The sequence below is a fragment of the Schistocerca nitens genome, chromosome 2 (assembly GCF_023898315.1).
Source record: "Schistocerca nitens isolate TAMUIC-IGC-003100 chromosome 2, iqSchNite1.1, whole genome shotgun sequence".
Classification (NCBI taxonomy): domain Eukaryota; kingdom Metazoa; phylum Arthropoda; class Insecta; order Orthoptera; family Acrididae; genus Schistocerca; species Schistocerca nitens.
The window spans coordinates 957,372,879-957,398,579 of NC_064615.1; the positions used below are offsets into that span (position 1 = coordinate 957,372,879).

Consider the following 25,701-nt stretch of genomic DNA (forward strand, 5'->3'; position numbering starts at 1 on the left):
TCAGTAGATGTAATTGTTTTTGACAACAGGCTAAAGAACACACGTTGTTAGGATAAGGTATATATTGAGTGGTGCATTAGAAGTCAGTTGCAGTTTAGCCAGTGTAATGACGCATAGTCTGTAATGGTTGCTGTTTTATCAGTTATATTGGTAGAAAACGGTTTATATGTGAACATCTTTCTAAATACTTTCGGAAGGTATATCTGATGTTAAAAATATCATCAGTGTGTTGGAAAATATTACTTTAACATCCAAGTTTTCATCACGTCCGAAATCCTAGGTAATCTGGAATATACATTCCATAATGGACGTTATTGGTGGAGCAGAATCGATGGTTCAATGCTAAGTATTCCATTGCAAAAATTATATCACTTCCATACTACAATGGATCCCTCGTAAAGAGAGGTATTTTAAATAGACTGCAGTTGGAGTAAGATCAGAAGGTGCATTCGTTTACATTAATCTTCTTTGTGATGTTTGCGTGTGTGATTTTGTGTTTCCCTTGCACTTTCGATGTCTTTTTGAAGTTATACAGTATTCTGCCTCCTTCATTGCACAGAATGTCACATGCATACAAACATAAGAGAAATTTTTACCTAAGCAAATACACTTGAAAATGAAATAAATTCTCAAAACCTGTTGTGCTAAGCGTGAAAAATAAATAACCGGCGTAATTTTAAGTTATTTAGATAATGAAAGACACAGTTGCAGGCTTTCTAAAAACATCGATTATAATGAACGAAATTAAATTATTTGTGATTTAGTATTTACTATCTCTGGAAGGTTTTTGGAATATCTTCCGTGTAATATTTGTATATTCTGGAATTTCTTACATTTGTGTATATACCAGTGTACTGGAAGATTAGATGTTTCTACAAGTAGCTGCACTCCCTCTCCAGGAGGTCAGTTCGGTTCTAGCTGTACACTCGTGTTCGTAAGAAACTTGATTTCAATGCGAAGTCTTCTATTTGAATGAGGACCCAACTTTCGGATTTGGGCATCAGTGTAGTTAGTATGTATGTATATTTAATCATGCATTTAAGTAGTCCTTAAGTGCTCTTAGATTACATAATTGGTTATAAAACATTATAGTTATTAATGAAACTAAAGCAACCCCTACTTATTGGAAGACTTCTCAGAAACAATTTCATGCTAGACGTTTCTTTACTGAAGCAATTACCACACTATTGGTTTGAAAGTTGTTTCTATTTGTCATTTAAATGCTGTAAAAACGACAGGTTGTTGTCAACATACTTTCTGCATATAGAGAATACGGTAGAATTGCCAGTGCTGGTTGGGTGATTCATACAGCCTTCTTCTTATTCTCATTTAACAGACAAAATAGTTCTCGTGACCTATATTTTCAAACGACAATTTATAGTCTTCTGTAACCGCTCTCTAGTTCATGGCATAAGATAAGAAATTCGAGATAAAAAAAGAATCTGAATTATCACTAGTTGTAAACCACAGTTAATACTCATTTAATTCATTTAGCTTTGCATGAAAATGGTTTACAAAAACTGCCAATGCTATATTCTAGGAATGAGATTCCAGCTTACAATGTAGAGTTTGATAGTAAGAGCTAAGTTGTAAACAATATTTTACATTAGCATAATTCTCGCAAGTTGAGTGATAAATTGGGGGACTGATACATTAGCATGCTCATAGATTCGCTTTACCAATGAAAAATTTATTAAAATGTTAAAATGTTTGTATATGCCTGTGTTAAATCGAAATTATGAAACTCAGTATTTTCTCTATTTAGCACACAAAACTTTTTGTACTAGATTATCCAGCATTCATTAATGTGTTCTGTTTGTTCAAAAATAACCGTTCGTTAAGAAGTTACTTACATTTTTCCTAGAAAAAATAAACATAAAACTCAAAACAGCATTTTCTATCAAGGAACAAAACTGTACTATAAATTACCGAAAGAGATACAAGAAATTGCAAAAATACTCTTATTTAAAAAGGCAGCTAAAACGTAAATGTTATGCAATACATTTTATACACTGAAGGTTTACTTAGATAAAGCAGCACAGGGCTTTGGTAAAAAAGAAATGTTATACAAATACATCCAACATTCCACATAACACCTTCTCACTACGTTTTTTTTCCTTTTCTAGAAAAACTTACCCCAAGCTATGCATTGCGCAATACTAACACCTCTTCCTCTTTCTGAACTCAACGTCTCACTCATTATAGACGGATGCTGACTCAGTTTTTCAGGATAGCAAATGTGAAGCTGTGGTACAGAAAATGGCCCAGAGATCACCAGTGTGTGTGTGTGTGTGTGTATGTGTGTGTGTGTGTGTGTGTAGTGAGTGCAGTGTCATGAAATAATGTGTGTATAGGGTGTGCAGTGACTGATAGAGAGACATGAGTGAACAGTGTGACATTACATTATTTAATAAGTTATTTGTAAAAAAAATTATTGTATACCAGAAGTAAATCTAATGATTGTTTCTAACTAGAAGTCTGTGAATGTATGTGTACACGAATTAGCTTAATTTAAATTGGTCTGTACTTTTAAACACTTTGACATGTCCTATATCCTTTTAAAAAGAGCTCTATGGATGAATAAAGTTACTACTAAGGAAAACTTCCAGAATTTCAATATATATATATATATATATATATATATATATATATATATATATATATATATATATATATATATATATATGGTAACAAAAAGAACTTCACGAAGTTTTCACTGACATTTTCAGTAGCACCAATTATGCCAGAAATATTCAATAAAGAACTGAAGCTGGTCCTCTAAATCACATCCTTTTAACCATTTTACAAGTCGTTATGAATAAAACCTGTTATTTGAGTGTTTATAGAAATGTTATTGAGCAATGCTAAAAGTGATACTATGAAAGCTGCAAGCAGACTAAATGAATGCCAGTTGTGGCTTAATTAAATGACATTGATGATTTAAATGACAAAGTAGTGTTTTATGGTGGAAGAATTATACCGGTAATAATGGTGTTATGTTCAGGATAAGAGTAATTGATGTGACTGTAGGTCTGAAATAATGAAAACATTTTTCTTGTGTAACTTTATTCGAACTACAAAGTATACTGTCTATTTAAATAATGTTATAGAACAACTCTGAACTATTTTTTATGAAATCTAATGTTAATAGTTTTTAGTGGAGCAAAGTGGAAAGTGGCTAGGCTCAAAGCACTAAACAAACGAATCCCATCTCAAAACACAATTGTATAAGGTAACAGTTAAACATCTTCTTGATATTGTGGTGACTCAAGGTTTAGCACACATTAAGTTACATAAGGACAGGGAAGAAAGTCAGCTGTGACCTGTTTAAGTATATAAATTCAGCTTTTTTCAAATTTATTTACAGAATGTTCATGATTGACCAACTAGCTAAAGAAATGATGAGGCGGTTTTCATTAATGAATTGGAATTCTATAGATGTAAATGAAATACGTTTTGTCAAAGTTTTCAGTGTTATAATGTCATTTTAATTTTAGAAATTCAGTTCTTAGACGTCAGAGTGGCCAAAGCAAGACTCTCTGCTGCCATGTTTATTTCCCATCTTGCAGCGTATGTTTCATCCTGTCATCCTGTCTTGCAGTGGGCTCTGGTTGAGGTTGTTAGACTGGCTTACGATCGTCACAGAGTCAGCTACAAGTTGGACCATACATTCTGCATATCGCCGGGTGCTTTGTGAAGGGTGTTCTGTTAGCATTTTGGTTGTGCCATTCTTCCTGCTCCACTTGGTCAGCTGGAGACCTATGGCCGTGTGACTCAGTTGCTGTCCAGTTGCCTCAGCAACGTGTAGTACGAGTAGGAGGCTTTCATCAGCTGCAACACAACAGCACAGGTCATACACCAATGTAAGTTTTTTATTACAGGTCCATTTTCGTTTGTTGATCACATCACTATAGTACAACACAACGTTGACACAGCTCTATCTGTTTATACAGCTTGTAAAACTACTATCGCTGTACTAATAGTAAAACTGTAAAACCATTGTGTCTGTCTGTCTGTTTCAACAAGCTAATCTCCAAAATCACTAGACGAATTTTTATGAGTTTTTCACGGTTAACGTGAGCGTGGCTTGGGTCGACGTATTGGCTTTATTTAATCAAAATCTCAACACGGAAAAAAGGATATCTTAATTTAAAATTTTGTCTAAGTCCATCTGCTCAGCTAAGTATTTCAGATGCTTAAGGATTACAAATCACGGCATAGTACATCAAAGAATGGCGTTGTTAGTTTAGTATTGCACCAAAGAACCACTAGATGGCGCTGTTAATTTTTTTAAACGTAGCGACAGGAATATTTGCGGAAATTTACACCAATGACAGAATTAAATGCCGCAGTCTTATCTTAACGAATACAGACTAACAGAAAATTTACTTGGCTAGGATATATGGATTTACTGATTTCTTTTTGTGTCTTGAAAACTTAACGAAATTGTTTTGTTTCTTTCCCTAGACTTTGTAAATATTATTTGCTAGAAAACCTAATTTATTAAGTTTGCTTCATGATTTGGGTGCCTACTCATCATATTTTGATTTCGTTTTGTTTGCAAATAAAAGCGTCTAGAAAATGGTCGAGTTTTTCTGAACACAACAGAATGGCTAAAAGACTGAGGACTATGCATTCTCAAGAATCCAATGAAAATTGTGAGCCGAAAGTTGGTGTAGCTCGAGAACATCAGGCTTTAACTCGATCTTTGGAAACTCCTTCCAAAGGTGAGGCACAACATTATTTCGCGCCTCAGAAGCCTTAATTCAGAGAAGTTTTAAGCTATTTGTGTGTGATGTAACTTCATAGAATCGAAATTTTGACAGGAAATGGCGCAAACGAGCGTGTTTTTATACCCCGATTCCCACTTATTCCCAGTGAGTTGACGTTGTGCCATAACTATAAACAAAGCACAAGGCCAGAAGCAGCATGTTGTGGGTATGGACTAAAGTGTCAGTTGCTCTTCGCATGGCTATCTCCTCATGCTGTCTCCCACGTCAGTGAAGTAAACAAACTCTTCATTCATTTCCCCAATTACTCTACTTCAAATCTTAAGTCAAAAGTAAATTCCTCTCATATGAAGCCTCAGGCACAGTTATAAATAAATACCTGGGCAATTCCATGTTCCTCAGCTGGTATACAATATTTTGGATTGTTTGGAGGAGGTAAAGAATAATGTCACAAGTGCAACGTTTCCCCTGTAGGAATCCATTGGGTTTTGACGCTAGTGGTGAGGTGGTTTTCAAACTGTTGCGTGATAAATATTGTTTTAGAGATGTTGCTAAAAATATTATCCATCACCATTAATGCACAAATGGCATCTGCAAGCTAATAATTGTATAACACTGTTGGATATTATGCACGACCACCTGACTGGTCCATATGCTCTGCCTAATACGCTCAACAGAGTATATTACCATACTGTGAAGTACTACCAGAACTACAACTGGAAATATTGGAGAATTTACCACCAGTAGTCAGGCAATGATTATGGTTCCAACGTGGGACTAGTCACACTAAGCTGCTGACGTAACAGAATTTTTAGGCAATGTAATCCGCAGTTGTCATATTGGGTGGAGTGGTTCAGTGCTGTGGCCACCATGTTCTCCTGACCTCACTTCTATAATTTTTTTTTTTTTTGAGGTGGAGATGAAGAGTTTGGTGTACGAGACACCAAAAGATATCCCAAAATATTTGCTCGTTTTACTGAAGCCTCAGCCATTGTTTGTGATACACTACGTTGTTTTGATTGTGTTAGACAATCATTAGCACACAGATGCCAGTTGTCACTAAAGTAATGGGCGACATTCTCAGCAATATCTCTTAAACAATATTCATCATAAAGATGTTTCAACACTGTGTCTAAATATCAACACTATCACAAAATTCATAGATAAGTTGTGGAGAAACGCTACAGCTGTGACATTTTGTCACACAAAAGTTTCTATTTACGTCTCCTCTAAATATTTGGAACACACAGTTTTTTTACGTCTTGTTTAATCAATACGATCTGCAGTTATACAAAGAAACAGTATTATACACAGAGCCATAAATTCATTTTACGTTCCAAGAACCAGTATTCAGTCTTTCAATGAAACCACTTTTTGCGTAGGCTTTAACTGTACTTTAAACAAACAATTACTTCACACGAGTGGCCATTTTCAACGCCGATCTCATTTTTCAGTCCACGTAGGTAACACATCAACAAAAATGAAAGCTAGGAGACATGGAACAAAAATATAATGTAATACCAAAGAGTTGATCATCTCATAATGCCTAATTTAGTCTTTCACCTGTAATTTTAATACACAATTTACGTAAAACGTTATGTGACACATTTACTAACATTCTGGGTGAAATATTGCATTACGTGATGATCCAGTTTTTGGAAGAAAGCTGTCTTAAGTAGAATATGTGCCATGGTGGTGCTCAACAATTTTCACTGCTTTGAGAGGGATAAACTGATGCTACACCGTTCATCTTCCGCACTCTAGTGTACCAAAACATGGGTGTGGCAGGATACATTGTGTATTGTAAAAAGTTTGTGAGAGCTGCGTGAAACCCATTTCGTACCATTTAGACAGCAACGTACTTCATTTGTGCTTTCCAGAAATTTTGGCAATAATATTCTCGTTCAAACAATCGGTCCCTTCAAATGTCAGTGAATATCTGATTGATGAAATGTATATTTTTGGAAACTTTCTGATGCTTACAAGAGGCATAAAGAACAAAATGTTTCAAATGGCTCTGAGCGCTATGGGACCTAACTTCTGAGGTCATCAGTCCCCTAGAACATAGAACTACTTGAACCTAACTAACCTAAGGACATCACACACATCCATGCCCGAGGCAGGATTCGAACCTGCGACCGTAGCGGTCGCGCGGTTCCAGACTGTAGCGCCTAGAACCGCTCGGCCACAGCGGCCGGCCATAAAGAACATATTCGTAGCAAACTGACTGCTGTGTTTTACAGTTTCGTACCATAGAAGTTTTAGTAGTAAATTTCTTTCTCCTTTTATTATAGTGTAAGTACTTCCGCGATTTGTGCATTGTTTGTATATTCTTCCGTTCACTGGCCTTCTCCTTACATTCGCCAAACCTCAGGTACTGACTGCAGTAACTTTTGCTTACAAGGACCTGCTCGACCATTTACTCCATTCTTTCTATCTACGCGCAGTCATTCTGCTAGCTGGACTATTGGTAGCACTTTGAAACTTACAAGTGATATCTTCCATCAGTTTCATGCTATTTTCTACAACCACCGTTCACAGTGCCCGACGGTCCCTGTCCATCAGTACATAAGGTCTGCCTGGCCTTTATGTCGCACTTCACAATAACATTACCAATAGTCAACTTGGGTAACTTTAGAAAGGCTGCATTGTCCCCGATGGATTTATTACTCAGGTAACATCTACTGCCCAGTCCACATTTGAAGTCACCGAGGTCTCTGGCCAACCTAATCTGCTGTTACTACTTCTCTAGTGGCAATACAATACGGCTCACATTCTTTTATAATGGCGCGTCCTCCTGTAGTCGTGACATCTAGTGGTGGAATCCGCATTAAACGGGTTTGTCGGGATACTTTTGATCAGATAGTGTTTTGAGCGGAGCATATACAGAAAGTGAAACATTCTAGCGACGACAAGGAACGCAAAAGGGAAAATCCATTGACAAAAGCGACCGTAACAACAGGCAGACTGTTTTGGCCTGGCACCTCGGAACGATCATCTAAGAAACGACGAAGCTGGTCGGTTGTCCTCGTGCTACTGTCCAAGGCACTTACGGAAAGTGGTTGAAGCACAGTGAAACCACGTATGGCCGGCAATGTGATTGACATCCACACCCATCGAGATTGAACCACCGCTCAATTAAAATGTGTCGCATGATTGGATGAATCGCATTTCTTTTTACAGTAGGCCGACGGCCATTCCGGGATACGCCGTCGTCCAGATGAATAATTACTCGAAACACGCACCACCCCACGGAGGCAGGCTGGTGGTGGCAGTATTATGCTACGGGAGACATCCATCTGGTCTTGCACATGTGACAGAAGCCTGGAATATGTTTGAAGAGAAAATGGACGGTCACAGACGCCACACAATTAAGATGCTGTAACGACGCAAAAAAGGGTCTGAGTAGCAGAAGCACGCTAGAGAACAGGAGAATACGAAGGAGAGCTCAAGATCGCGACCTAATTTCCCACTGCTTTCACATCTGTCAACTTCTCATAGGCACTGGAGTCGGAAAGTGCTGGTGTTAACCCCCACAATTTTTCACTTACCTAAAAATTTCGGTGAATTTCGACAACGCATACAAACTACGTTTAAACAATTACCGCGACACCTCCACATCCATAGCCGCCGCATACGGTAAAAAATTTTGAGTTTCAAACGCTAGTAGAGTTCTCACATCAAAAAATGCAGTGACGACCAGTCACATTTAATTCACAGCCCACCGCTTTAAAAACAATTAACACAGGATAATCGATAGTGGATGGCTAAATGTATAAGTAACCCATCATTTAAACAAGTACATTTTAAACGGCAGAAAGCACGGTTCGCTCTGTAGCAATTGCCACACAGGCTTGGAAATTACCGAGATTACCGTCCAGCCACCACAATGATTTAAACAATTCCACCATTCTATTGAAACATTGCGCATAAGTATAAACCATTGACATTGTCAGGTTACCCTCCATTCAGAGGCTGTTGCACGCAGCGTCTGTTATATTGACTTGTAAATAATAGATTTCAGCTATGAGTCGTCCTTTGGAATTTTATTGGCGGATCTAGATTTCAGCTAGAAACTAGCCATTCTTAATTTACTATCATTTTTGATCAATGGTCGGGCTTCATCCACAGTTCATTGAATACTAATTAGTATTCAATGAATTGTGGATGAAGCCCGACCAACAGGCATTACTCATTAGTATTCAATGAACTGTTGATGAAGTCCGACCAACAGGCATTACATGCATTTATCAAAAATGATAGTGCATTTAGAATGGCTAGTTTCTAGCTGAAATCTACATCTGCCAGTAAAAATTCCAAAGGACGACTGATAGCTGAAATCTATTATTTACAAATTGACATTGTATTGTAACAGTACAACTGGCCTATTGCAATATGGTGAGAATTAGGTTAGCAGTTGTTTCACTTCATTTAAACAATTCACTCGTTTTTCCGCATATATACTTCAACCAATTTACAAAGCGAAATTGGACTAGCAACAGTGTGATGTCATGTTTATTTTATACTTTATTTAAACTAAGCATTGTGCATAGTCATGTCACAGGCATATACTTCACGACATAACAGTTCTAGAATTGAAACAATTGGAGTGACAGTGCATGATGGTTAACAGTTAAGCACATGCAGGTGCTACAGACGCACCACATGCACACAGTAAGTGTAGCACCGACCAAGGTAACAAGAGTAAATATAATATATTGCAGCCTCAGAGCAGCCAATAAGCTTTCCCGTGCATCTTCTATGCATGTACTTCCTGACATGACAGTTCTAGAATTTAAAAGAATTGTGGCAGATCTAGTCTTACACGACATGCATCGAAGTAATTAGGAAGCCTTTCACCGAAAAGTATTGAAGTACAAAATTTTACACACTTACTGCATCCACACTAATATACAAAATTAGTAACATTTAATAAGAAATTTTTTAAATCACACAGTTACTGGCATTTACCAACAGCTGTGACACTACGTTTTAAGAATTATTTAAGCTAGTCATTTGGTGTGTACCATCAACTACAAGACCTGCCAGTGCAATGGACTCATGAGTCAGTTGAAGCGACTACATTGACAGGAATAGACTTAATGACTGCTACCATTGTGGCACTCACGTGCGTACTCTTTCACATGAACATAAATATATGACTTTGAAAAGAGACAGTACTGAACGTATTAAAGCAAAATTAATTTAGGGTCGTCTTCATGGGTGAGGTCATTATTAATTTTGTAAATCGTTCACAAACACCATTATTCATACCATAGTAAAGAGCCTTACATGCGTTGAGAACTTCAGTACTGTTTTTTTTTACTATAAAGGTAAATCATTTTATGCTTGCCAGGTAGGCAGTACGTGAGAATTTCTAATGTCTGAGTGGCAATTACTACACAGTTCCATTAACATTTGTAAATAAGTGCAGCGATGCGAGAATTAAATTTTTTAGATTTAACAAGGGCAAATGAGATATTCAGAATACGCATGTGTCACGCTCGCTGGTTATTACATAGCAGACGCTCTTAGGGAAAGAATACTCCCCCTTTCAGAATCGAATTAAAGCATACTGGAAAGCAATAATCCACAGCAGATTCATACATGTAAGATCACACTGCAGTAATCTCGTGTAAAAAAAAAAAAAAAAAAAAAAAAAAAAAAAAAAAAAAAAAAAAGACTCAAGGGAACACAATTTAATATGATTTTTGCCAGGAAAATACACAATTCTGTTACCAGATTGCCTGTATGTGGGTAGTGGACACTAGCTTTCGTATCGTAACAATCAGAATTCGTTACCTCTTGAAGAATGACGCATCATATGTGAGACTTCTGTTGTGTACACCCAAATGTTATAATCCATCACAGTTGTCACTTTATTAATCATGCCCTGATTTATATGTATAGTAAATAGACTTAGGATAAATAATATATCAAAATTAATCAAAATTTTACAATGGCACAAGAGTCCAGTCACAACAAAGAAATGAGTTCTGCGTATAATAAGACTAAGTTCTTTGCAGACTTTGATCATTAAGGAAGGAGTTACACTGATCAGCCAGAACATTACGCCAACCGACCTGCTATCTATAGAAACCCATCCAGGCGATAGCAGCAGCATCTGGCGAGGAACGCTGCTGGTCAGAAACACGCATGGTGCAGGAAGTAACAGTGAGCATGCTGACCACGTGTAGAATTGGGAAGGCGCGCGATCTATCTGTGTTTGATCGAGGGAAGACTGTGTTGGTCTGAAGGCTCGGCACGAGCATTTTGTAAACTGCACGACTTGTTGGGTGTTCGAGGAGTGCTGTGTCGAATGTCTTCAACACATGGCGAAACCAAAGTGAAACCACATCCAGACGTCATGGGGTGGGGCATCCACCCCTCATTACAGATGTCGGACATCGTAGGCTGGGGGAAGACAGGTGAAACAGGACAGGCGGCGAACTGTGGCAGAGCTAACATCAGACTTGAATGCTGGGTGGAGTACAAGTGCGTCTGAACACACAGTGCATCGAACACTCCTAACAATGGGCCTCTGCAACAGAGGACCCATGCAGGTGCCAATGTTATCACCATGACATTAGCAATTATGACGGAAGTGGGCACAAAACCATCGACACTGGCCTTTGGTTCAGTTGCAGAACATTACATAGTCCGATCAATCCTCTTACCATCTACATCATGCCCATGGGATTGCGTGAATCTGTTGTCTTTCAGGGTAACAGCTCCTTGACACCTATACTGTGGGATAGGAACAAGCTGGCGGCGGCTCCGTTACGCTCTGTAACATTCACATCGGCATTCGTGAGTCCAGTGGAGCTTATGCAAGGCACCGAGACAGCCAGGGAGTATTGTACACTGGGCGCAGATCACGAACAGACCTTCAAGACAATCATGTCATAAGGGCTGGCGTATGATGGAGTAGTTGGAGGAACACAGTGGCAAGTTCCAGTTGATGTGTTGGCCCCCCAACTCGCCAGATCAGAACACGGTCGTAGACATATGCGATGTGGTTGAATGTGGCGTCAGACCTCAGCACACACCTCCCCAGAATTTGTGGGAACTATGTGACTTGTGTGAACAGATGTGGTGCCAGATCCCTCCAGCTATCTGTCTAGGCCTCACTGCTTCCATACCATGATGTGCCGCTTCTGTTATCCATGCCAAAGGTGGACATAGCGGCAATTTGGTAGGTGTTCACAGTGATCAGTTTACATAAATTCACGATTATCAGAGAAGCTTGTGTATAACTGAGAGGAATAAAACTCATGCATAAAGACAACATTATCTCCCATAAAGTAACACATCAGTACCACTTATTGCAGAATGCTAGGCAATGGCTACCACATTCACAATGTGAAAAAGTGACCAACACTCTTGAACAAATGCACAAGGTATGCTATAGCTTCCAATCTCAGACAGTATCCAAATTACGAAGTTCATGGGTTGAATAAATGATATAAACACTAGCTGTAAAGCTACAATAATGTGGTATATCATGTCACATATCTGAACCATAAGTAACAAACAACACCAAATTTCACCCATAAGCAGACGTTCTGGAGGAGAGAGTAATAGTATACACGAGAACCTAGTAGTGACAAACTATTAGGTCACCTGAATCATGCGAGGGGGAGGAGGAGATTAGTGTTTAACGTCCCGTCGACAACGAGGTCATTAGAGACGGAGCGCAAGCTCGGGTGAGGGAAGGATGGGGAAGGAAATCGGCCGTGCCCTTTCAAAGGAACCATCCCGGCATTTGCCTGAAGCGATTTAGGGAAATCACGGAAAACCTAAATCAGGATGGCCGGAGACGGGATTGAACCGTCGTCCTCCCGAATGCGAGTCCAGTGTGCTAACCACTGCGCCACCTCGCTCGGTGAATCATGCGTTACAAGTGTGTATCATCAGGTAATATTCCTAAGCATAGAAACTGGTGTTGTATAACATCAGTTGCTAACATCAGTGTACAGAATGTAACTTGAACTATTGTTTTTTTTTATTGTTGAGCGAATCACCGGTGCCGGCCGCAGTGGCCGAGCGGTTCTAGGCGCTTCAGTCTGGAACCGCGTGACCGCTACGGTCGCAGGTTCGAATCCTGCCTCGGGCATGGATGTGTGTGATGTCCTTAGGTTAGTTAAGTTTAAGTAGTTCTAAGTTCTAGGGGACTGATGACCTAAGATGTTAAGTCCCATAGTGCTCAGTGCTATCTGAACCATTTTGAATCACCGGCTTGTGGGCTATTTACCTCGTTGTATAGACATGTGTCTCCTTTCTGTCACCCACTAACCGTGCGGCTACTACGGTCGCAGGTTCGAATCCTGCCTCGGGCATGGATGTGTGTGATGTCCTTAGGTTAGTTAGGTTTAAGTAGTTCTAAGTTCTAGGGGACTGATGACCACAGATGTTAAGTCCCATAGTGCTCAGTGCTATCTGAACCATTTTGAATCACCGGCTTGTGGGCTATTTACCTCGTTGTATAGACATGTGTCTCCTTTCTGTCACCCACTAACCGTGCGGCTACTACGGTCGCAGGTTCGAATCCTGCCTCGGGCATGGATGTGTGTGATGTCCTTAGGTTAGTTAGGTTTAAGTAGTTCTAAGTTCTAGGGGACTGATGACCACAGATGTTAAGTCCCATAGTGCTCAGAGCCATTTTTTTGTCACCCACTAAACATGCTCACATGACATGTCTGAACGCGCAGAGCAGTCCAGAGACGTACCTCACACTCACACATAAGATTTTAAGTAAGTGATCTGCTTCATCCACACTTCATTGAATTCAATGAACAGTGGATGAAGCCCGACCAACAGGCATTATATGCATTAATCAAAAATGATAGTGCACTGAAATGGCTAGTTTCTAGCTGAAATCTAGATCTGCCAATAAAATTTCAAAAAGACGATTGATAGCTGAAATATATTAGTTACAATTCCGGCGAGTGGTCTGTCTACCCGTTTGCTCGACTTAAATCCCGTAGAACACGCGTGGGAGGCGTTGGAGGTGCATTGCAACACGTTCATACGAACCAGCAACCTAGCTGTTGTCAACCGTGGTGCAACGCCTTACCATAAGAACTCCTTAGCAACATTGCGACCAGCATGGTAGCACGTAGCAGAGCATGCACTCCCGTCCACTCACTGTGATCACATACGCTCTTAAGAACCAAGTCCCACATTTTGTAATATCCCTGGGACCTTCATGAATCGCAATGACTTCATTGAGATGATTGCCTTTCAACAAAAGTGTCATTTCTGTTCATCTATAATAATTTCCACAACGAAACCTTGTCCTGAAACCTGGCAGAAAAATCAAAGAGATTCCGATCATATATAAAGTATGGTAGCTGCAAGATACAAGCAATGCCTTCTCTTCACGACAGCAATGGAAATACTATCGACGATAGTGCTGCTAAAGCAGAATTACTAAACACAGCCTTCCGAAATTCCTTCACCAAAGACGACGAATGAAGAACAGCTGCCAAAGCAATTTAGAAGTAGATAGCCGAAGAGTAGGACATCTACTCTAAATCACTTAATAAAAGCAAGTCTCCCAGTGTTGACTGTATACCAATTATGTTCCTTCCAGAGTATGCTGACGCAATAGCTCCATACTTAACAAATATATACAACCGCTCGCTTGGCGAAAGATCCATACCCAAGTACTTGAAAGTTGTCCAGGTCACGTCAATATTCAAGAAAGACCATAGCAGTAATCCACTAAATTACAGGCCCATATTGTTAACGTCGATATGCAGCAGGATTCTGGTACATGTATTGTGTTCGAAGATTATGAATTACGTCGAAGAGGAAGGTGTACTGACACACAGTCATTACGAAATTAGAAAATATCTTTCTTGTGAAACACAACTAGCTCTTTACTCACACGAAGTGTTGAGTGCTGTTGACAAGGAATTTCAAACTGATTCAGTATTTCTAGATTTCCAGAAGGCTTTCGACCCCATACCCCACAAGCGGCTTGTAATAAAATTGCATGCTTATGGAATATGGTCTCAATTATGTGAATGGATTCGTGATTTCCTGTCAGAGAGGTCACAGTCAGTAGTAACTGACGGAAAGTCATCGAGTTGAACAGAAGTGATTTCTGGCGTTCCACAAGGAAGTGTTATAGGCCTTCTGCTGTTCCTCATCTACATGAACGGTTTAGGAGGCAGTCTGAGCAGCAGTTTTAGATTGTTTGCAGATGACGCTGTCATTTACCGCCTAGTAAAGTCATCAGAACATCAAAACAAATTGAAAAACGAATTAGAAAAGATATCTATGTGGTGCGAAAATTAGCAATTGACCCTAAATGATGAAAAGTGTGAAGTTATCTACATGAGTGCTGGAAGAAGTCCGTTAAACTTCGGTTACACGAATAATAAATCAAATCTAAAGGTCGTAAATTCAACAAAATACCTAGGAATTACAATTATGAACAATTTAAATTGGAAAGGACACACAGAAAATAATGTGGGGAAGACAAACCAAATACTGCGTTTTATTGGTGGAACACTTAGATGATGCAACATATCTACTAAAGAGAATGTCTACGCTGCGCTTCTCTGTCCTCTTTCGGAGTACTGCTACGCAGCGTCGGATCCTTACGAGATAGAGCTAACGGAGCAGATCGAGAAAGTTCAAAGAAGGGCAGCAGGTTTTGTACTATCGAGAAATAGAGGAGAGAGTGCCACGGACATGATACACGATTTGGGGTGGACATAATTAAAGTAGAGGTGGTTCTCGTTGCGGTGGAATCTCCTCACGAAATTTCTTTCTTCTCCGAATGCGAAAATAGGTTGTTGACGCCGATCGTCATAATAAAATAAGGGAAATCAGAGCTCTCGTCGAAAGATACAGGTTTCCGTTTTTTCCAATCGCTCTTCGAGAGTGGAATAATTATTGTAAAGATGATTCGGTGAACTCTCTGCTAAGTGAGCTGTAGATGTATTTCTTTTAGTTACCTTCTGTACTGTAGCATTCATTCTATGTGTGATACAAGTTTCATCGAGCTGTGCTACTTGCCAATGACGCATCATTTGAAAGTTATTTTCCTCCTTAGGTTTTCCATACCATTGTACATGCCTATCAGACGAGCATACACAATGAATTGTTCTAGTAAAGTGAAAAATAAACATGATGCCATGCTGTTGCTAGTCCAGGTGTTTGACGTATATGTGTGTAACGATCTATGAAGTGTTTAAGTAAAATGAAACAATTGCTAACCACATTCTATTCCTACCTACAACATTATTGCAGTGGTCAGATTGTGCTGTTACAATAAACTGCAATTGTTTACAGCAATGATCTGTGTTTAAATAAAATGGTGCAACTGTTTAAATGACTGTGGTCGCTGAGTGATAATCTGTAATACCAAAGCTTGTGTGGCAAGAGCTATGGGGTATGTTGTGTGTACAACCGTCTAAGTAAAGTGTAATTGTTTAAATGAGGTGTAGCTATTCACTATTGTGTATGCTGCGTTAATTGTTTAAATAAAATTATGGGTTGCGAAGTGAATATATGGTTTGTCGGCAACCAGTTGCTTAAATTAAGAACTCTACCAGAGAATGCAGCACAAAATTGTTCAAAGTAGGCATGGTGTTAGTGGTGTTTGTGGTGGTGTGGCGATTGTTTAAAATGTAGTAGACATGCTGCATATTGTGTCGAACTTTGTGAAAAACAGATGAATTTTACGAAAATAAAAAATGCTGGGGGTAAAAAACAGAACCTTTCGATTCCAATACCTATGACAAGTGGCCAGAGGGAAAGCATCGTGAAAGTAGGTCAAGGCTCTCTCTGAGGGCTCCTCGTAAGCTACTGAGAAGTATCGACACTAAAGTAGGTCTGGATCCAGTTTCTATGGGAGAAACTAGTGGAAATAACAAAAAAATTGGAAAAATCGGTGAAATGTTTTTTTGAAATGATTTGTCTAAAACTGAGAGATAAAACAGATTAGAGAAACATTATGCGCACCTAATTTGCTGTACGTGACTTCGACCATCATTCAGGAAAGCTCGTCAAACGTTTGTACAATCTGTTTCAATTACCACTTTCGGACAAATCACTACACAAAACATTTGACAGATTTTTCCAGTGTTTCATTTTCAAGTTTTTATGAGAAAGCATGATCGTATTGAGGTATTTGTGTTCCCAGAATCATCTGTTTTTGAAATGTCCTCAATTTAGTACTTGATTCGAGGATAACTATTTTAAACATAAAATATTACACCATGGAACGTCTTTTACGCAAAATAACTACGTCTTGAAGAGACGAATTTATTGACACCTCGTTTGCACATCTCGTTATGCCTTCCTACTGTATTCTGCTCTCTAAATGTCATAAATTCAGAAACTGATTCGGGGGGAAATCTTTTTGCCACTTAAATAGGACACCAATGTAACTTTTTATGCAGAAAATAGCCAGGGGTTGAATGGATGATCTTGACACTTCTATCACGTACGTAGCAGCAATTCTTCGTAAAACATGCCAATTTTCCATCAAATCATTAATTAAATTTTTCCTAATTAGCCTAATTACTTTTTTCATCAAACCTAGGAAGTTTAATATGTAAATCTGCCACTCAGGGCATAACAGTGGTATAGGACACGAGTGAATAACAGCGTTTTGACTTTCCACTTTCACGCATATGCAGGGAAGTTAGCCATCTAGATTTGCTACGAGATGAATTGGATTGTATGGTTAAACGGTAGGGGGCCCAGGTCTCAGGACGCATCGTGGTTGGCTCAGCCAAAACGCCGTTGCTGACCCAGTCGCAGTGACTACCGCTGGCGAGCCCAGGTGTGGGTACAAAGACAAATGTGTAATTTAACAGTGGCTGTTCGCTTAGAGGACGAGAAATTCTGGAATAAAACACAGTTACACAATAAAGCAAATCCGAATACATCTACGATCTCAGAAAAACGAGGCGCATCCAGTGACACAACAATATTTTCAATATCTGTAAAATTACAAAAGTTAATATTTTATGGTGACTAAATATTTTCACAACAAGCCTCAGAATCAACAATATTTAAACGCTTCATGTGATTTCAACAAGCGATGTGTCAGGTGATGGCGTTGGACTATAGCTATCATCCCTGAAAGCTGCCTATGTATCTATTTTATTTCTTTTTTTTTTTACATTTTTTCGTTATGCAAGTGTTCGTTAGAACATCGTAATCTCCACACTAACACAGCAAATTTATGCACCGTGAATGCCTCATTTCTTGTCATGCTTGAGTTTTTCATTATCGAATATGTTGCCATTTTTGCCATATTCTTACTTAAGTAATGATTATAATTGCTAATACATAACATGGCAATTTAAGAAGTGCTCAATCACATGTGTTAGCTGACACCACTGCTAAAGAAAGTGCAAAAGACGATTATCTTTAGCATGCTTAAGTAATTGTTTAAACAACATTTTACAATAATCTGTTGTTATTTAATGTGGGCGCACTTGTGCAAGACTGCCAGCTTATTTAATTTTGAACAAAGCTTTATTTGTAATCACTGTGAACGGTCTCAGTGTGACTGAAGGTTTATAATATTAATCTACTTGAATAATGTCATAACATGTTAGTTTAATGTGAGAAATGTTTAAGTTGAGTCAAATCATGTCTGTAAAACAAAAGAACAACGAATTTTTGGTGGGAATGATGACCATTATGCAATGGAAAGGTAGGCAGTGGCGGAACACCATTGGAGTCAAGTGGAGACAGACACTTTTTCGAGCGGTGTACTCACGGGAGCGATTTGGGGCTTGTAGGTGAGTTAGTGAAGATTATAGACATACATGTGGTAACAAGAGTGAATCCAGAACACACATAATAAGAGTTACTACTTTTTTTATTTCGTGTGTTTTGTAAATGGTAATGCTGAACTCTGAATTACTTGAGCTGGCAAGTATTTCGTGTTTCGTGTTTTGTGATCAAGAAATCGACTTAGTTTGCGCGCGTGTTGGATGACTATTTAGCTTGGGGAGTCTGCTACCATTCTCATAACACTCTCACTGCAACTTTACTGCAATTGACATGGTTATTGTCTGTCTGTATTTTAACTGGATTTCATAGGACCACTTTCCATTTATTTGAGATGTACTTCCTCGAAAAAAAATTATTCAACGTAATTCTCCGTCATCTACATCAATTAGAGATGTTGGAATAGGACCCTTTTTTTATTAAATTATTAATTTATCTTTTATCTTATATGTTTGTGTATGTTATGCATTCGCAAGTCTAACTAATGCATAGACAATGTGACGACACGATCACAGCTATAGTGAGTTAGCTGCTGGCAAGAAAGCAGACATGTGTGGCTCGACCCTATGACTACATCAAGCTACACTTTTTTAACAGAGCCGTGCATAACCAAATTATCTAAGGTGCGAGCAACATCAGTCAAAATAACAACTGGTTTTCGCATGAGGGATGTTGTTTAGAGAGCTACCACTCAGCAAGAAACCCTTTAGTTTACGTCACACTGAAATGCTGATATATTTTGTGGTAAAGTCAGTTGGCGATTTTTTTCGTGGTTCTAGGGAATGTGGTGATGCCAGGATACGAGCTGTTAGCTGTGGTGTATGTCTGCAACTATGGTTAGAGGAAATGGTTCTCGCTGTGTTCAGATCAGCCTTTCTAGCGCAGGCAGATGACTTTCGCTTTGTCAGTGTGAACTGTCGAAGAGGTCATATTGGATTTATGGAAAGGCTGCTGTAGCGCCTAATGTGCTAAATTCTGAGAATTAGCTTTTGTTGTCTATTGTATTCAGATAAATTTGATCTGTCTTTACGGCTGGAGTTGATTGAGTTAATTTTCTCATTTATTATGGGCTGTGGTCTGCATTAGGTATGTTCTATTATTTATGTTTTGTTCTCTTGTTAACTGAGTGTAAAATATTAGTTTAGGAGGTCGGCATTTCACGGTGTACATGTTGGGATACTGTGTTCTGGGCTAAGATTTGAACTGTGTGTCTTTACTGTCACATTATTGTCATACTTTGACGGTTTTGTTGTTATTAATAGTATATTGTTTTGTGACCACTTACTTAGTGCTGAAGATGTTCAAAGGAGCAGATGATTTTACCATGTGATCTATTGTGTTAGCTCTCAAGTTGTGCTTTGAGGAAATGTGAGCGCTGGATTCTTATGTTCTCCTTGCGCATGTGCTCGGGTTTGATGAGGCTCATTAATACATGTAGAAACTGTTAAAAACTTATGCCAGCACAACCCCCAGACACTTTCCACTCCATTGTTTCCTGCATCACAGTATTTACGCAATTGCAAATTGTTGCTACTTCACTAAGTCATGATTTTCTATATATACACAAATTTTCTTCATGCGTCCACAGATTCAGCGTACTATCTCTGAAGTATAGCGTTCAGAGAATCGGATGTACGAATTTTCGTTAACATTGAGAACACACACAAACAGACACACACACACACACATACATGCACACATATACGTATACATGGTAAAAACCTGTAAAGAAGACTGACATGAGCACAGACTTAGTCGTCTTCTTTTCAAAGGGATCATACCAGCATTCATCAAACGAGAGGCCCGTTGGGGGCTGTAAATTAGAATCGCTCCACTGGGATTTAAGCCTCAAAATTTTCATATTGGAGTCAAATGTATTAATCCTAGGGTCATCTTTACGGTTTCCCATGATGTGCCTTCGTCATCAAGGTTGAAAGAGCTGCCACGCAGCTAGGTAACTACCTCAAATTAAATTGCTCAGCAGTGCGTCGCGAAGTGCTCAGTTCACTATCTGATAAAACTCTCAAGAGTTTTGGCAACATTCGTTAGATGAAGAAAGCGTTAAACACAACCAAGAAAATACAGATCGTGAGAATTTGGACTGACCGCTACGAAGGCAGCTGTATTGATGGGGTAGAGGCGGCCTGCCGTGATCACCAGTGGCTTGTGGGCGCGTGCCATCAGAATGGAGAGGGCCTTCTGGAAGCTGGTGCCAGCGCCCACCCAGCAGCTGCTATATGCCGCCAGAGACAGCCCCGCACCCTGCGAAGAACAACAACACAACATGATGCAAAGCACTGTCTCACAGTTTATGCCAATGTTCACCCAGCGCAGCTGCTGTACGCCACCAAAGACAGCACTTCGTGTTACAGTCTACAACAAATATGTTGGAGAAGAGTCTCTGGAAGATGCTGCTAATGCTCACACATCTGGTACTGTACGGCACGAGAGACAGAGCCTCCCCCTGCGAACTATAACAAACACCACTATCGAGGGCACTCTATGGAATCTGACCCAGATGCTGCTGATCGTCGCCATAGACACCACCTACAGGCAACAACAACACTACGAAAAACACTCTCGAGAATGAATCCAGTGCTCGCCCAGCAGCTGCTGTGCGCCTCCAAAGACAACGTCTCACTCCACAAATAACAACATAAAGGAGGGCACTCTCGGGAACCTGACAGCACTCAGTGACTGTTGTATGCATGGAGTATAAAAAGGGGAGTTGTCATGAAGTCACAAAATTGAAGCCGACCTCCATCATGGAAGTGTTTCGATAAAAAAAAAAAAATGTTAGCTTGCATCATTAGCAGGTGTACTAGTCGTTCTGATTATTGTCTAAAGTGTAAAGGAATCACATTTCCTTCGTAAGAGTACTCGTTCAAGCGATATTTTCTTTTATACACATGAATTTTAGCTGTGCTGATTGCTTTTACTGTTGTGGTTTTATTTCTGGTATTTAGATTTCCTATCACTCCAGTTCGAAAATCTCTGTTGCGAACGCTCTTTGAAGAAAAGACTGGAAACCAATGAAATGTGTCAAAATACATTCTCAGCATTTTCGGGAAGACGCTATAAAGGTAACATGACTTTCATCAGTTCGTATTAAGAAAAATGCTGGATAATGAAAGCAGCCTTTTCATATTACATTCTTGGTTATTCGAAACGTATAACAAAAAGAAAGTTACATTAACGGGGCGAAATGCGTCGTATTATGGGATGAAACAGACACTTAAGACACGAAAATCGTCTGATAATGCCTTCCTGATGTTGCAAGACCCACACAAACACTAAAACATTTACTGTTTAGAACAACTGTTGCCTGCACGCGACGGAGATTAAGAACAAGAACCAGTGGTCTGCTAATGTTTTGGAAAAACTAATATAGCAACGCACGACGTAAGGCTTTAGCGTCATCACCCACATCTTACCTCCACGGTTATGTGTCAGCAAACGCAGCAGCTCACCCTACAAACAACGACAATGACACGGTGATGAGCTCTTTCTGGAAGCTGTTTCTTTCGATGACCCAGTGGAAGCTATACGCGGCCAGGGACAGCATCTCGACTTACAAACAACGACAACAACACAATGGCGAACACTCTATTTAAGCCAATGCCACGGCTTACCCAGTGACTGCTGCATGCCGTCAGATGGCGTCAGAGACAGCGGCTTACCCTACAAATAGAAACGACAACACGATGCAAACTTCTCTCTGATGCCAGTGTTCAACAAGCGACTGCTGTTTGCCATCAGAGACAGCGTTCCACCCTACAAATATCAACAACAAAACCCAGTAGCTGCTGTATGCTGCCAAAGGCAGTCAACAATAACAAAACTGTAGAGAACTCCCTGAGGAAGTCGGTGCTAGCGCTCACCCCAGTGGCTGCTGTACGCTGCCACAGACACTGCGCGCCCACACATCCAGCACCACCCACAACACCATCAATAACACCAACACGACACAGAATACCGCTGTTTCCTAGCCAGTACCTGGTAAATGCTGCCTCTGATACTGCACCCTCCCCCCTGCAAACAGCAACAATAACTACAACACTGTACAGGTCTACTTTTAGCAGGGCTGTCATATTCCTTCCCTATGTTTCCACTGAGAAGGCAGCTGTTACATACTTGTCTTCCACTGCATCTTTCTTGTTTCTGAATAATTCATCAGCCCTTAGATGCAGGGACAGTCACTGTTTCTGGAAAAATTTTAAGAAATTAGATATTATAGATGTTAGTTACAATTAAACTTTCATTACTTGAGCCAGTACTCACCGTGCGGGAACCCAGCTCTATACCAATGATGTTCGGACTGTGCACTGCAGGACTTGCGTTGTTGACATTGTCAGTGTCATGACTCGCTCTTAGGCATTGGTACTAGTATAGTGACGCAGGGCCGCGCGGAGTGGACGTGCGGTTTGGGGCATGCCACAGACTGCGCGGCCGCTAGGATCGAGTCGTCCCTCGGGCATGAGTGTGTGTGTTAGCGTGAGTTAGTTTAACTAGTGTGTAAGTCTAAGGACCGATGACCTTAGCAGTTTGGTCCCTTAGGAATTAACATACATTCGAACATTTAGTGACATAGGAGGATCTCGGAGCACAAGGACCAAGGACATGAAGCATGAATGGAACACGTCACTGTGATCTGCTTCGCCAACATATGAACCCTGCTCTACAGGAGAGAAATGCTTTGGACGCAACTGTTTTGATGCACGATGGAGCTCCACCTCACACGGCTCTTGAGACCACTCGGTTACTCTGTAATACATTCGGAGAAAACCATATCACTGGCTGCTTTTTCAAACTGCGTGGCCTCCAAGATCATCTGATTTCAAGCCGTGTGATTTCTGTCTGTAGGGTTACCTGCAGGACAGGGATTATCAACGGAGCACTAACACACATCCCATATGAGATGTTCCGGATACCAGAAGACCAATCTCGAGTGCGGTTCCAGGCTGCCGTTCATGCAGATGGTCATCACATTGAGCAGCGTTTGTAGGCTGGAACTAAACATGTTACGCAGTTAACAAGTTTTATCGTCTATTGTGGCAATTAAAATGATATTTTTTCAATGATTTATTCGTTATTTCTCTGCCACATGTCCTCACAAATGTTTCGACAAAGTTTTATTGTCCTACGATCACTGGTTTCGGCATGGGGGCCGTCTCAAATAGCGAAAATTTAAATAGAAACAGCCCTATATTTCCACTTTGTTTTCTGATGTCAATTTGGTCTTAGCGAATGTCAAGACGACATTGACTGGGACCTGTACTGTTCACAGGTGGTTAGTATTCAGCATCACCATTACTCACTTGCAAAGGACAATGGATCACAGAAGAAAGCGATAGAAATTCGCAAGTAGTATGTTGTGTCGAAAAACCAGCCGGTACTGAGCATGGCTACATCACGGGGTAATGGATGAAGGGAGTGAAGCGGAGACTACTGTGGTTCTTTGACGTTGGGTTCATCTTTTCATCTCGGCACACGCTTCAGGAAAGAAATGAACGGTAGAAACGACTTGGCTCCAAGTAAACTCCACACAGTTTCAAAACTAATTTCTTTACATTTTCTAAACACAGCTTTTCAGTCGATGTTTATTACCTGCTTTCTTTTACAGCAAAGAGAGGAAGATATTTCAAAAACTGTGTGTTATTAACTGATCAATAAGAAGATGCATTGTAACACATCATTTCAAACCTCATTTCTAGAGCCGGCAGCGGCGGCCGAGCGGTTCCAGGCGCTTCAGTCCGGAACCGCGCGACTGCTACGGTCGCAGGTTCGAATCCTGCCTCGGGCATGGATGTGTGTGATGTCCTTTGGTTAGTTAGGTTTAAGTAGTTCTAAGTTCTAGGGGACTGATGATCTCAGATGTTAAGTCCCATAGTGCTCAGAGCCATTTTGAGCCGCATCTCTAGAGACAGCCTCTGACTTCCATCTGCATCCCGCCTGGAGCTGACGCGTCCAGTAGCATATTTCTGTAATCCGTCTGAAGTAGTTTGCGACCAGAGGCTCATGTGCTAGCTTAAGAACTAGACAGCCTTATCGTCGTAGCAGATTATTTCCGCTACCTGTTAGGTATAAACTTGTGGAAGCCCTGGTGGGAAACAGCACTCTCCAGAGAAGTGCTATTAGCTGGAGCAGGAGTTAACGAATGAGAGTGCTTGCATACTGCTCCTGAGGATGAGCACCATGAAGGCCCAAACGTGAAAACAATTTCTTGGAACTGACCGTAGACAGAGAAATCAGAGAGTCTGCAAGGAGCCTTCCTGAATGTAGGTGTCAGGCCGCGGAGGAAGTGGTTTGACATTGTGAGAGTCAAAGCCTGCAAGAATTTGAAAGTAAGTTTATATGCACCGGTGTGAAACCTGGTCGGTTTTCCAAGTTTTCTAGTCAGGTGTTAATATTTATTGTGTGTACATATGAGGCCTCTTATCATATCGTGAAGCTTTCGGCTACTTGGAAGTGATACAAAGAGACTGAGATGACAGTGTAGTGGACGGAGGCTATGTGACAAGACGTCGCAGCATTTCATTTACAAATTAGTATATGTGCCTGACAGAAATGTTAAACACAAAATAACAAGAACTGGATAGTTGTCATGTTACTGACATGTTAGAAGCTCCTCTTGACGTTTTCTTTTTCGTTTTTGCGATTTAGGTTTGGATTTGAAATTCCATCTTATGCAAATCACAATGTATTTCTTTTTGTATTCTTCATTCAAAAACATATTTTGACGCCTATACATCATCCTCACTGGGTTCATTTTATTTCTGTAAAATATTACACAAAACTTTTTTGAAAGTTAAAAAAAATTTGCAAGTATTTTAAATGTATTGATCGCTGAAATATATCATATTACTTTTATTACTAGTATCAGTCGTTAAACAACTATTTTCAGGTCTGAGAGAAATATTAGAAGCAGAAAATTGCTTCAAGTTAAACTGACTTCAACAAACTTCAAGAACATACGTATTTTAAGGAAATGAACGTCAAATAGTGATTACCTACCACTCACGCAAAGACTTTGTGTTTATGCACACTGTAGGCTAGAACGCCATTCTCTGATATTATTTATTGATACTACACGAAAACCGACAAAGTTCGAGAGAACAGTGTGCTGACCGCACGCTGCTTCATACCACATCCAGTGACGCCATTGGTAGATGATGAAAAGGCGGTCGATCGGTCAGGGTCCGTG

General features: G+C 40.0%; 1 protein-coding gene across 1 annotated transcript in view; it reads right to left on the bottom strand.

Annotated features, from left to right (window-relative positions):
• Positions 1-3,774: 3,774 nt before the first annotated feature.
• LOC126235467 (odorant receptor Or2-like) overlaps positions 3,775-25,701 on the bottom strand; it is a 78,992-nt gene continuing 57,065 nt past the window's right edge. Inside the window, exons 5-6 of the mRNA XM_049944189.1 lie at positions 20,604-20,759; positions 3,775-3,831 (exon numbers count right to left, since the gene is read on the bottom strand). Of these exons, the coding sequence (XP_049800146.1) occupies positions 3,775-3,831; positions 20,604-20,759 (213 nt within the window). The remainder of the gene's footprint in view (positions 3,832-20,603; positions 20,760-25,701) is intronic.